The 15,100-nt window shown below is 48.0% G+C and overlaps 1 protein-coding gene and 1 long non-coding RNA gene across 14 annotated transcripts in view; one reads left to right on the top strand and one right to left on the bottom strand.

Moving 5' to 3' along the window:
- Positions 1-15,100, bottom strand: part of CASZ1 (castor zinc finger 1) — a 233,053-nt gene that overhangs the window by 23,452 nt on the left and 194,501 nt on the right. For all 9 annotated transcript variants that reach the window (XM_083163469.1, XM_083163473.1, XM_083163470.1 and 6 more), the window contains one exon: positions 4,866-5,387. In XM_083163469.1, the coding sequence (XP_083019595.1) occupies positions 4,866-5,343 (478 nt within the window). In that variant the 5' untranslated portion in view covers positions 5,344-5,387. The remainder of the gene's footprint in view (positions 1-4,865; positions 5,388-15,100) is intronic.
- The window catches only part of LOC146043073 (uncharacterized), a 187,806-nt gene that overhangs the window by 49,694 nt on the left and 123,012 nt on the right, over positions 1-15,100 (top strand). Inside the window, exons 3-4 of one of the 5 annotated variants that reach the window (XR_014464116.1) lie at positions 8,009-8,074; positions 11,345-11,701. The exons of the other annotated variants lie outside the window; for them this stretch is intronic. This is a non-coding gene — a long non-coding RNA (uncharacterized LOC146043073). Of the gene's footprint in view, positions 1-8,008; positions 8,075-11,344; positions 11,702-15,100 lie in introns of those variants that run through there. 5 annotated transcript variants of the gene reach the window in all.

Here is a 15,100-nt window from a genome sequence, read left to right as displayed (position 1 = left end):
TTACTCCTGGAATCGCACAGATCTGTAATGCAAGTTATTTACAGGGTTTCATTAGAATACTATAGAGTTTATGGGAAATGATTTAATGTTATAAATGAGGGAAATGAGAGCTAAGAACATTGTGTGCAGTGGGAGCCCTGTAGTGTACACAGCTCTATACCGGTCACCATAAACTTCTCTAAGACTAAACACTGGGGTGTAGTGCGGCACAGAGCCGAGAATGCCATAGTAGCAGGAACAGTGTAACCCCACAAATCACCTCTGTCAATCAGATAGGATGTTCCCATAGCAACAAATCAGACTGTAGCTATTATCGCCTAAATAAAGGATAAGTGGAATTTCCATATGGCTTCATGTACTGGTGTGAGCGGCTCAGGGCTGTACGGGGAACGGCCTCATGTACTGGTGTGAGCGGCTCAGGGCTGTACGGGGAACGGCCTCACGTACTGGTGTGAGCGGCTCAGGGCTGTACGGGGAACGGCCTCACGTACTGGTGTGAGCGGCTCAGGACTGTACGGGGAACGGCCTCATGTACTGGTGTGAGCGGCTCAGGACTGTACGGGGAACGGCCTCATGTACTGGTGTGAGCGGCTCAGGGCTGTACGGGGAACGGCCTCACGTACTGGTGTGAGCGGCTCAGGGCTGTACGGGGAACGGCCTCACGTACTGGTGTGAGCGGCTCAGGGCTGTACGGGGAACGGCCTCAAGTACTGGTGTGAGCGGCTCAGGGCTGTACGGGGAACGGCCTCACGTACTGGTGTGAGCGGCTCAGGGCTGTACGGGGAACGACCTCACGTACTGGTGTGAGCGGCTCAGGGCTGTACGGGGAACGGCCTCACGTACTGGTGTGAGCGGCTCAGGGCTGTACAGGTATGGCCTCATGTACTGGTGTGAGCGGCTCAGGGCTGTACAGGTATGGCCTCATGTACTGGTGTGAGCGGCTCAGGGCTGTACGGGGAATGGCCTCACGTACTGGTGTGAGCGGCTCAGGGCTGTACGGGGAACGGCCTCATGTACTGGTGTGAGCGGCTCAGGGCTGTACGGGGAACGGCCTCATGTACTGGTGGGAACGGGTTCAGGGCTGTACGGGGAACGGCCTCATGTACTGGTGTGAGCGGCTCAGGGCTGTACGGGGAACGGCCTCATGTACTGGTGTGAGCGGCTCAGGGCTGTACAAGTATGGCGGCATCTGGCATCTTCGCCCCATATGTATAGTCTTCTCTAGGTTTGCTCTGTGACATTACCCTAAGCCACCAGAGAGGCTCCTGCTCTGCGGTGAGCCACGCCAGCAAGCGGAAACATTTTGGGGTGTAATCAATGCGGCTGGTGAGGGGGTTAAATTGCCAAAAATTTGTGTTTCTCGCTGTTTAAACCCAGCGCCGGCTGCTCACCCTATTTAACGTTCCGGGGGAATCCTCGCTGCCAGAGGACAGCGAGGCACGGCTAATGCAGGGAGCCTCGCTGTTTTCCCCTCGCTCCAAAAACCTAGCGAGGGTGTAAACGGCTTGTGCGGGGGGAAGGGGGGGGGGGGGGAGGAGTTGAATACTGACCCTCCCTGTTTGCTGTCACAGCTCGCAGAAACCATTGAATACACCCCTTAGGGTCTCTATACATTTAAAATACGGTTGGATAAACATTTATTGGTTAAAAAACATCCAGGGGTCCAATGAGCAATCGTAATTTGTCTACAGAATTCATATATAGGGATATAACAAATAGACCGTACCCTCTAGCCAAAGGGTGAATTGATATAAGACATGATATATGTCAGTACTATGTAACTATGTATTGTGTCACTGTTCCTGACTACAATCAGTGATCATTAATAACACTGATTACCTTTGTACACTACAGGGTGCAGGTCTGTGGACTGGGCATGTTATGCTAAATGTCTGTGGTCTGAAAGCAATTAGGAGCCATAGACACAGACAGAGGCGGCTTCCCCCAGTGTCCCTTGGTTGGATGTCACGGGACACAGGACTCAGGCAGATATATATAAATAGCAGGAGCTGCCTATATTTGGAAGGAAAACACTAAAGGAGGAGGAATCTGAGTGATCAGAGATGTCACAAGAAGTAGCCGTGTGTACTGCACTACCTCAGTCAGTGGTGTGTGTTTGTATCAGTGCACAGAGCAGAGTCACCTTGTCCCATAGAGGGAAATGCTTTCCTATGGGCGCCTGTTGAAGGTCACACATCTTCTCATTGATCTCACAATGTTTGTTAATTACTTTGTCACTGATGTGGTGAAGGATAATTAAACAGCTCTGTTTATATCTTCATGCATAATTATGAGCCTAGCAGTGCCACTCGCAGCCAAGCTAACAGTCTGACCGTCTAAGCAGTCGCGCTCTCACACACACACACACACACACACACACACACACACACACACACACACAGAGAGAGAGACAGGCAAAGCAGGCTGACAGTCTAATGGTGTGTACACACGGTGAGATTCCTTTGCTATTTGACTTTCTATACAATCTTTGCTAACTCTGTGCTATTTACATACAATTCCTGCTATCTGCATTAGATTTCCACTATATAGTCTTTACTGCCCTGTCTATCTGATCCGATGTGATCTGCATGCAATCCTGATGCGATTTTGACTATATAATCAAAGTCTCATACTGGATTGTACTGTGTGTACCCACCATAACCGCTCACACACACACACAGGCTATCTACTGTCTGACAGTCTAACTGCTCACTCTCTCTCACACACACACACACACACACACACACACACACACACACACACACACACACAAAGGGAGTGCAGGCTATCTGCTGTCTGACAGTCTAACTGCTCTCTCACACACACACACACAGGGAGTGCAGGCTATCTGCTGTCTGACAGTCTAACCGCTCACACACAGACAGGGAGTGCAGGCTATCTGCTGTCTGACAGTCTATCCACACACACACAGACAGGGAGCGCAGGCTATCTGCTGTCTGTCAGTCTAAAGGTGGGTACCCACGGAACGATGTCGGAAGCGTTCCGACATCGTTAACGAGTGTATCCAATCGTTCATCGTGCGTACACACGGAACGATTGGATACACTTGACAAAAGATTTGTCTATGATCTTCCTGCATGCAGGAAAGATCATAGACCATCGTTAACGATGCACGGGTACGCGCATCGTTAACGATGCACGGAACGATTTGAACGATTGGTCGTTCCCATCGATCGGGAACGCCCACATCGGGCTTCAAATCTATCCGTGTATACCCAGCTTAACTGCTCACACACACACAGACATGGAGAACAGGATATCTGCTGTCAGTCAGACCATCCAACCACTCACACACAGAGACGAGGAGTGCGGGCTATGACAATACATAGCTAAGTAAAAAAACAAGGAAAATAACGACCTAAGGTGCCCACACACTGGAACGATTTTTGGGCCGATAGACCGATTTCCGATAAATCAACAGATATATCGTCCGATTTTGAACCGATGCGCGCTCCCGTGGATCTTTAGCTAAATCTTCTGATCTTACGTGCTGCACAAAAGATCAGAAGATTTAACAAAAGATCCATAGGAACGCACACGGGATCTTAAGAAAAATCTTTGGTAAAGATGTGCGCTTGCCTGAAATCTTTTGTCCAGGACGGATAAAAGATTTCAAGGCTAATTTATGCGCACATCTTATGATCGCAGATCTTTCTAGTGTGTGGGCACCTTTACAGTACCAGGCAAATGAATTGTAAATAAAGACAGATGCGGAAGGGGACATGACACAATTATCAGGATGGATGAGATATATTCTAAGAAAAGCACACAAGGAGAGAGGACCCTGTTCATCCATCTGACTGTAATGGTGTGTACACACGGGCCCGATGTGGTGGCCACCGATTTGATATCAGTGGAGTTCCCGCATGGGCTGGTGGGAAGGGGGGGGGGGGCGGAGGCATTAAGCAGAATGTCCAAAATTACTATATAATAGAAATAGACTGTGTTACACAATCTATTTCTACTTTTGACTCAGATGCAGGGGGACCACTGATCGGGATCAATATGCAATCATGTGCGGCACGGTGCGACTTGCACTAACTTGCTATTCATTTTGACTCAATAGCCCAAATGGCATGGTGTGTACACAGCGTAAGCACTCGCACACATAACGACAGACAGAATGTCAGCTGGCTGTCTAACCGGCACAGTAAATACAGCCCGTTTATGGTGTCTCAAGGGCAAATTACCAGGCAGGTAGAGAGAGTGGAAGGTGAATTCCAACCTGAGATTATCTAACTATGAGACTCTGTAATGGGTATTAGAATGGTGCCCTCACCAGGATAATTACAATAATACTAATAATAATACATCAATAGCACAGGATTTAGGAGTCATTGCAGTTACAATGTGATCTAGGTGCGATATTAGCGGCCAAGATCGCAATAAATTCAGAATTATTTATGGCTGTGTCTCTGAGCACATACACAGCAAATACTTCTGGTGAGGGTTCTGGGGGAACCCTCTGCCGGCTGCCAATATAGTTTATACACAGTCGTATGGGGTGTGGTTCCCGCCACGCTGCGGGCCCGGTGGCTCACTGCAGCTTCTACATAGCCCCTGTGAGTCGGGATCCCCACTGTTGGAGCGTCAGCCGGCACCCGTAGTATTGAGTATAGGCTATAACAAGCTGATGCCATCTCCACGTTCTGGATATTGGTACATCTGGCAGCATTGGAAGGATTGCAGCAGGTATCTGCGGTTCCTCCTACTTACTTTCGGGGGGATTTGTGGGTAATGTGTGATAAATGCCCTGAGAGCACACCATGACTATACCGAGGCCTGGCGGTAGTACTGGGGCCATGTGGCTGGTAGTGCGGAGCAGTAATGGTCCTGTAACTCACCTGTGGGGCCCCCTGAGGTTAGTTTTGCAGGTGTTTCTATGTCCTTGGAGACGGCCTTCTCTGAATCTCTCCCCTCCAGGTATCTCTTGCCCTGGGAAGCCCTAGATGCCTCGGTGTTGTCTTCATCATCGCTGCACCCCTTAGGCTGTACCATGTAGACACCTTCCGGGGGAAGCTCAGCCAAGCCTATTTTCTTACAGATTTTGTTTGTCCTTTCAGGGGGCTCATCTGTGTATTCCCCATTAACCCATTTCTCTATCACCTCCCTACGTCGCTTATCTTCCTCTGCAGTCCTTTGATCAGAGTTGGGGATCTCCGCAGGGTCCACATCTCGTTTTTGTTCCCCCTCAGGTTCACTGTTTTCCACAAGTCCGGGATCAGGATCTCCTATATCTGAGCCCTGTTCTGATACAACTTGCCGACTCAATTTGGCACAGATAGCGTTTAGTTTCAGGCCGCCTTTCCGTTTGGCAGCCATCTTCGGCTTTCCTGAGGTTCCGTCAGTGCAAACACTTCTTTCAGCTATATATATGGGCGACACAGAAAGAGAGAGGTGTAAGTACTGTAATATCACATATTATATAACCCCCAACATAACATCTGCAGCCTGTGTACCGTATGTGGCCAGGGGGAAAACTGATGCTTAGGCTGGGGATACACTCCTATACGAGCAGCACTGATATGTCCGACCCCCTGCACTGCTCCCGATACTATAATCCTGACAGACAGAGGCTTACATTGGCTGACAACTACTGACAGCTTCTGTAACACAAGTGGGGTCTAAGCTAAGGGGGGAGAAGTATCATCACATCAGGACAGGAAGACAGATTTGGTCATAAATAAATCAGCACTACGAGGATGATTTCCCAGCCAGCTGGGAACGGATGCATTTATTGCAGTGGAAAGGTGCTGCTGCTGTGCGGGGTTGTTCTGTACAACCACCACCACAGCTCAGAGGCTCCCACCCTGGGTGAGTGATCTGGGGGGGGGACGACAGGTGTACATAAAGCACATGAAGTTAGCTGTCCTGCGCTGGTATCGCAGGGACGGGTTAACTGGCTCCTGCTGCTGTGTACTGGCTGGACGAGCCTGGCTGGTTATTGCACTCTTACAATAAACATCCCACTTTATTTCATTTAGCCCAAACAAAAATTCTTTTATTTCACATCAATATAAGGAAGACATTCATAACGCTGGCCTGTCAACCCGACTCTTTTTCATCTTTTTCCCAGCACAAACGACCTAACTGCTCTATTTACTCACACAACTTCCTCTTAAAACAATGCCAGTGTCGTGTAATTGCCTCAGAGACGGCCTTCTAAAGGCTGCGGACATCAACACAAAGGACAGATGTGTAGTGGGAAGCTCCTGGGTCACCTGGTTCCAGCACCCAGGACTCCCACAGAGGCAGCACCCAGAAACTTACATATGAGGTATTCACCGAGAATATCATCAGCCAGGCGGCCTGCTCATACTGTAATAGAGATATATATATATATATATATATATATATATATCTCTATCTATCTATCTGAGAGTCATACATTACATCATTTCTGTGCCAACCCAACAGGTACCAAACAATGTACCCCAATGTGTCCGCCAGTAACACTGTACCTCAATATATCCTCCCACCCATCATACAATGTACCCCAATGTGTCCGCCAGTAACACTGTACCTCAATATATCCTCCCACCTATCATACAATGTACCCCAATGTGTCCACCAGTAACACTGTACCCCAATATATCCTCCCACCTATCATACAATGTACCCCAATGTGTCCGCCAGTAACACTGTACCCCAATATATCCTCCCACCTATCATACAATGTACCCCAATGTGTCCACCAGTAACACTGTACCCCAATATATCCTCCCACCTATCATACAATGTACCCCAATGTGTCCGCCAGTAACACTGTACCTCAATATATCCTCCCACCCATCATACAATGTACCCCAATGTGTCCGCCAGTAACACTGTACCTCAATATATCCTCCCACCCATCATACAATGTACCCCAATGTGTCCGCCAGTAACACTGTACCCCAATATATCCTCCCACCTATCATACAATGTACCCCAATGTGTCCGCCAGTAACACTGTACCCCAATATATCCTCCCACCTATCATACAATGTACCCCAATGTGTCCGGCAGTAACACTGTACCCCAATATATCCTCCCACCTATCATACAATATACCCCAATGTGTCCACCAGTAACACTGTACCCCAATATATCCTCCCACCTATCATACAATGTACCCCAATGTGTCCACCAGTAACACTGTACCCCAATATATCCTCCCACCCATCATACAATGTACCCCAATGTGTCCGCCAGTAACACTGTACCACAATATATCCTCCCACCTATCATACAATGTACCCCAATGTGTCCGGCAGTAACACTGTACCCCAATATATCCTCCCACCTATCATACAATATACCCCAATGTGTCCACCAGTAACACTGTACCCCAATATATCCTCCCACCTATCATACAATGTACCCCAATGTGTCCACCAGTAACACTGTACCCCAATATATCCTCCCACCTATCATACAATGTACCCCAATGTGTCCGCCAGTAACACTGTACCCCAATATATCCTCCCACCTATCATACAATGTACCCCAATGTGTCCACCAGTAACACTGTACCCCAATATATCCTCCCACCTATCATACAATGTACCCCAATGTGTCCGCCAGTTACACTGTACCTCAATATATCCTCCCACCTATCATACAATGTACCCCAATGTGTCCACCAGTAACACTGTACCCCAATATATCCTCCCACCTATCATACAATATACCCCAATGTGTCCACCAGTAACACTGTACCCCAATACATCCTCCCACCTATCATACAATGTACCCCAATGTGTCCACCAATATATCCTCCCACCCATCATACAATGTACCCCAATGTGTCCGCCAATAACACTGTACCTCACTGTACTATATATCTGTACATAGGTCTGTGGGATATTAGGTAAGGACCCATCTGTCCAGTATAAATGACATAAAGCTCTGTACACTAATGTACTAAAACAGGTCCGTTTTATGTATTTGCAATATATAGCACATGGCCGTACAGTTTATCAATAAAAGCCATTATTGCTTTCAGCCCAGGAAACGACCTTGGACACAGGCGTCCCTCCCCCCACGACCTTGGCACTTTCCACCATCTCTGGTAAATCTGCTGCAATGAAATTTCCATTTTATAGTTTTTTTCTCTTTGTATTGTTGGATTATTTTTCGGTAGTGACCCAGACTGCTGACATGAAGTAAAATGACCCACACAGTTGCTTTGCAATAATGGAATCGGTCTTCAAGCAACAACTTACTTAGGAAACCCCTCATTTTACTGTTCCTTTATATCTGCTGAAATCACAGCGGGCAGCAAACATCTGAGGACACCCTGCTTTTATACAGGTGATGCTGCCCATAGGCATATTGCTAGTGGCATACACAGGAACACCTCCACTGACCTGGTTAGCCCATTATTATTATCGTTTATTTATATGGCACCACAAGGGTTTTGCAGTGCCTGGCACCACAAGGGTTTTGCAGCGCCTGACAATACATAGATGATTTACAGTACAAATGCAAATTAGGACAAGTACATGGTAAGTAAAAGACAGTTGCAGCAGCGGACACTGATACAAGCATAAAAGTAACAGATATAATCTTAGAAAACCACATCAGGAACGAAGTTCCTGCTCGTGAGAGCTTACAGTCTGCCCTCCATATTCACACTGCCCCGTGCCCTACAGCCTGCTGCTCATGGCATGTACAGGACTACCTCCACTGACCGGCCAGACTCTCCTGGTTACCCCACCTCCTCCATATTCACACTGCCCCGTTCCCTACAGCCTGCTGCTCGTGGGATACACGGGACTACCTCCACTGACTGGCCAGACTCTCCTGGTTACCCCACCTCCTCCATATTCACACTGCCCCGTTCCCTACAGCCTGCTGCTCATGGCATGTACAGGACTACCTCCACTGACCGGCCAGACTCTCCTGGTTACCCCACCTCCTCCATATTCACACTGCCCCATTCCCTACAGCCTGTTGCTCATGGCATGTACAGGACTACCTCCACTGACCGGCCAGACTCTCCTGGTTACCCCACCTCCTCCATATTCACACTGCCCCATTCCCTACAGCCTGCTGCTCGTGGGATACACAGGACTACCTCCACTGACCGGCCAGACTCTCCTGGTTACCCCACCTCCTCCATATTCACACTGCCCCATTCCCTACAGCCTGCTGCTCGTGGGATACACAGGACTACCTCCACTGACCGGCCAGACTCTCCTGGTTACCCCACCTCCTCCATATTCACACTGCCCCATTCCCTACAGCCTGCTGCTCGTGGGATACACAGGACTACCTCCACTGACCGGCCAGACTCTCCTGGTTACCCCACCTCCTCCATATTCACACTGCCCCGTTCCCTACAGCCTGTTGCTCATGGGATGTACAGGACTACCTCCACTGACCGGCCAGACTCTCCTGGTTACCCCACCTCCTCCATATTCACACTGCCCCGTTCCCTACAGCCTGTTGCTCATGGCATGTACAGGACTACCTTCACTGACCGGCCAGACTCTCCTGGTTACCCCACCTCCTCCATATTCACACTGCCCCGTTCCCTACAGCCTGTTGCTCATGGCATGTACAGGACTACCTTCACTGACCGGCCAGACTCTCCTGGTTACCCCACCTCCTCCATATTCACACTGCCCCGTTCCCTACAGCCTGTTGCTCATGGCATGTACAGGACTACCTTCACTGACCGGCCAGACTCTCCTGGTTACCCCACCTCCTCCATATTCACACTGCCCCATTCCCTACAGCCTGCTGCTCATCGGATGTACAGGACTACCTCCACTGACCGGCCAGACTCTCCTGGTTACCCCACGTCCTCCATATTCACACTGCCCCGTGCCCTACAGCCTGCTGCTCATCGGATGTACAGGACTACCTTCACTGACCGGCCAGACTCTCCTGGTTACCCCACGTCCTCCATATTCACACTGCCCCGTGCCCTACAGCCTGCTGCTCATCGGATGTACAGGACTACCTTCACTGACCGGCCAGACTCTCCTGGTTACCCCACGTCCTCCATATTCACACTGCCCCGTGCCCTACAGCCTGCTGCTCATCGGATGTACAGGACAACCTCTACTGACCGGCCAGACTCTCCTGGTTACCCCACGTCCTATAGCCTGCTGCTCATGTCATGTACAGGACTACCTCCACTGACCGGCCAGACTCTCCTGGTTACCCCACCTCCTCCATATTCACACTGCCCCGTGCCCTACAGCCTGCTGCTCATCGGATGTACAGGACTACCTCTACTGACCGGCCAGACTCTCCTGGTTACCCCACGTCCTATAGCCTGCTGCTCATGTCATGTACAGGACTACCTCCACTGACCGGCCAGACTCTCCTGGTTACCCCACCTCCTCCATATTCACACTGCCCCGTGCCCTACAGCCTGCTGCTCATCGGATGTACAGGACTACCTCTACTGACCGGCCAGACTCTCCTGGTTACCCCACGTCCTATAGCCTGCTGCTCATGTCATGTACAGGACTACCTCCACTGACCGGCCAGACTCTCCTGGTTACCCCACGTCCTCCATATTCACACTGCCCTGTTCCCTATAGCCTGTTTCCTACTTGTTCCCATTAGAATGTAATCCCTAAGCGTCAGAGCCCTCTCCTCGTGTATTGCTATATAATGTACGGAACTCATATGGGGCCAGATGTACTAAGCTTGAAAAGTGATCAAATGGATAGTGAAAAAAAAACACCAGCCAAGCAGCTACTAACTGCCATGGTACAGGCTGAGTTTGAAAAATGGCAGTTATGAGCTGGTTTGTTTATCACTTTTCAAGGCTTCGGCCATCTGGCCCATGGTGCCTTTCAAATCAGACAATAATGATAGGAGATGGCCCAGGTCTGCCCAGTGCGTCTCTTGCAGTAAATGCAACCAAAACGCCCCAGACAACCAATGGTCCAGGCACTATGGGAAACGGTGGTTTACATTTATAGTGGCCTGAATTAGTGACAGGACAAGGCCTCAGTGAGTGATAGAATGTGGACCGTGCTGGCTGTATAGCTTATGTCAGCGCTTCCCCCTATATCAGAACGTATAGGAATGACAACATTTTAGCTTTGGTTCAGAACATGGATTTTTGGTTCCCAATAGTAAATAGCCAGAAACCACCACAGCTAATGGGCCAACCCCATGCAGCCTGGAGGTATGGTAACAGCCGTGATCCATGTCACCCTGATCCTGTAAGTGCAGTGGCTTGTGTTTCCAACTGTGTTATTTACGCAGCTTGCTGGTACCAAATCCCCCAAATAGCCAGATGAAATATTAATCCTGTGTATTTTCATTAGATAAACTTAATTACTCGCATCTGATAACCTGATTGTCTCTGCAGTACAGACGATTCACCCAGAAACATCAACACTTGTATCCCTGTCACCTCTATGAGACTGTGCTAGGACGACCCCGGGGATGGCGTGTAGACAGGCAGTGGGTACCCAGTGTGATACAGCCATCATATATATAGATGCTGCAAAAGCAACGCCGTGTAATTACACATCCAGCTGTAGTAGGTAAAGTGTTAACTGCAATTGTTAAATGGTACAGCAGATTGCCCCAATAAATAATTTACTGATATTTATAAATATTCAAATCAGCAGGCATCAGAAATTGAAAGGGAGGTGACATTAATTCCAGAGCTCTCCAAATTCATTTGAGAATCGTTTCTCATTTCAAACAAATATTAAATCTTTGGCGGTAGTCCTGAAAACCCTCAGCGCTCTGCGGTAACTCCCACAATGCATCATGGCGCATCTCGGACTGTCACCGTCTAATGTATGGATGCTAAACCCATCATATGTACTTTCCCTTTATTATTTATATGTAAATGTACATTGTATACAAAGGTAGAGCATTGTATATAATACATGTGCTATAGCTATAGGTACAGTACTAGGCATATTACCGTGGCAGTCAGACCTCTGTAATCGGATAATTTCTGCTGGAAATAAGAATCTGGCACCTGGCTCAGCACCAAGCAACGGGTGTGTGTGTGTATGTTTGTGTGTGTGTGTATATATATTAGAATGGAAAAGCTCAATTTCTTGGGCATGGGGAACAGTGATCCCTGCTGCACCCAGCTCAGGTGAAAGGTGGCGATCCTCGTAGGCAGTCCTCCATTGGGCCAAAGCATTCATCTACCATCTTGGTGTCTCCCCTGTGCACAGCAATGGTATTTACTACTAGCTCTGCCCATAGATGATGTAGAATGATGGTGCGTTGGTGATTACCGTGCATGTGTAGGTGGTACAGTGAGTCACACAGGCAGTGCAGTCTGTAATGTGGTCGGTGGTTTGTCCCAGCTCTTCTCTTCTGGTCCAGAGAAATAAGCCCCCTCCCTTGTTATATCAGTAAATCATGGCGTGCGAGGAAGGGGGGGTAGGACCTGGCATCCCTGCTGAATTATAGGTTTTCTAATGCAGGGCCGGCTGTCAGCTCCCTGCACTCTGCTTTATAGCTGTGTCTGTGCGTCTCTGAACTCCCTGGTAGGAAATAAAGTTACCCCTTGGCGAGACTTCTAAACATTTCATTCAGTGTGACTGCTGCTTAAGAAAAATGAGCACATATTTCTTCCTAGAGACGGATGCTCTTCCCCGGACGGAGGTAGCCCAATGTAAGAGCACTGGGTGCACGCAGCGACAGTTACAGGGCCCACAGACCCCCCCCCCCCCCCCCTTCAGTAGCTGCACTGTCTATGATACACTGGGATCACAATGGGGTTCATTCCACTAATTGTCATTTATAACATGAACTCAGGTAAAGCCACCTGGGAAAAGTGGGGAAATCCCAACTCCACAAACGTGGCAACTAAGACGTGGCAGTGTATTATAGCTGCCATCTGCAAGGAGCTGGTTCTGTCCACATGAAACCAATCATTTTACTTGTGTCATAAGGTGACAAATATAATGCAAATAGTATCTCGCTGGCGGTAGCTCTCCTCACATTCTGCTTAATAATCCCTGCTACATAACACAATTACCCAGCTGCTACCATATCACACTATATAGGGCAGAGGTTCCCGAGCATGACACCCGGCCTACAGTATCTTCTTCATGTCACCTCTAGTTTAAAAGTTTCTTATTGGGAAATGTAGAAAAAAATATATAAAATGATCTGCTTACTATATAGAACAACACATGAGACACCAAGCAAGTGGTGCTGACTGTAACATATTGGCAGTAATTGTGTAACGCTGCGTAATGACCAGTAACAGCTATAGGAGGCTTCTTATGATCAGGAATTGTAATTGGCATGGGGTACTGAGATGTTGGGGTGACATCAGCAGTAAGGCTGCTGTTGGATCAGAATGAGATACATATATGCACAGTACACATCCATTTAGAAATAATATTTTATGGCATAAGAAAGTGCATAGTGACCAATCAGCATAATCACCAGGAAAAGTACTGAGCGGTATAAGCAGTCATGAGAAATCAGGTGCAGTCCTCCTTCAGCATGTGCCATGACCACACCTGCTTCTTCATGACTGCTTATACAGCTAAGTACTATTCCTGGTGATTATGCCGACCACTTCTTGATTTAAAATTCTTATTGGTCACTATGCACTTTCTTATGCCATAAAATATTTTTTCTAAATGGATGTTGCTGGCTGTTCTGTTTTATGCATTACTCCTATATATCTCAGCCCTGCACTCCGGAACTGGATGTGTTCGTGTGTGTGGCTTGTCCTGGACTCTGTATACTTATGTGTGTGTGTGTGTGTGTGTGTATGTATATATATATATATATATATATATATATATATATATATATACCCACACTAGGTGATTCATCGCACCCTATGGGCGCTCTTCACACCGTCATAAGGGGCTGCGCCCCCTTACTTAATTTGTGAACATTTGTATTGTGTGAAATATGGTTAGAATTGTATGTAAGATGCCTGTATTGCAACTTGAGTTATAGGTGAAATGTGTTAAATAGAGAGCATATGATGTGGAAGGGGGTGTGTATTGTTTTGTTTAATTAAAAAGTGGTTACAGAGTAAGATGTACATTGATAGTGTGGAGGGTACAGTGACATTGTGGGTGTGCGTGCGTAAAATTGAGGTGTGTGTGTGCAATAGTATAGTAGGGTGTTTTTGAGTCAGCGGCTCCCCACTGGTGGAGGTCACAACACAGGAGAACAGGAGGCTGGGTAGTGATAGGGGTGTGTGGGCATAAGGGGGACTAAAGAGGAGGGTGGGGGACACTGTATAGCTTCTGCCAGTGGGTGAGGGTCCAGCGTGGCAGTACAGGAGTACAGGATGGTGGCCCTGAGTCAGTGTCTCCTCCTACTGGGTGGGAGTTAGGGTGCATGAGAGAAGGAGGCTGGGTGGTAAAGCATGATAGGGGAATGTGGGAGGGGGGGTTTCCGCTCACCTACACCATGGTGGATGGTGGGTGTGTACTGTAGCCCTGGCTGGGTGGGGGGAGGTGATGTCAAGGGGGTGGTGGTGTGTAGTACACTGGTCTTGTCCTTAGGGGGGGTGGGTTTGTGTATCCCGCTGGGCGGGAACGTTATACACACAGGGGATGAGTGACAGATCTGGCTAAATATACAAGATATATATATATATATATGACAATGCGTTTAGTGCATTGAAACGTTGCTTTATTAAATGTTATGTTTTACCCTTTGAAATTTGGAATGCTGCACCTCTTGTGTGTGTATATATATATATATGACGAGAATAAATCTCGAAACATAGATCTGAACTAAACCTGTGTGGTCTGAAGTTATTTGGAAAGTCGTCTGAATATCGCCCTACTACATGTGTGCATGTGCTAACCCTGAAGAAACCAGATGCATATACTATGATCTCCAGCAGTGGAGTGCTGGCCTTTTCCATATACAGTATATACATATAAGTTTTATTTCTGAACACAGTTGAACACTTGTTTTGTACATGATAACTCAGTTTATCCTCTATGTAATGCACTATTCACTTGTCAACGTAGTCCCCCATCCCTATCCACGCATGTGCGCCAACGCATGATGAGTCTGACAAACCCGTGGGAGAAGAAAGCTGGTGGTTGTTGTCGACACAAGACCGAAAGGCAGCTTTTACCTCATCGTCAGAGTTGAAGTGTCG

This window comes from Crinia signifera, chromosome 19, assembly GCF_055691185.1.
Source record: "Crinia signifera chromosome 19, ASM5569118v1, whole genome shotgun sequence".
In the NCBI taxonomy this organism is placed as follows: domain Eukaryota; kingdom Metazoa; phylum Chordata; class Amphibia; order Anura; family Myobatrachidae; genus Crinia; species Crinia signifera.
This window is presented reverse-complemented; position numbering and strand designations above follow the sequence as displayed.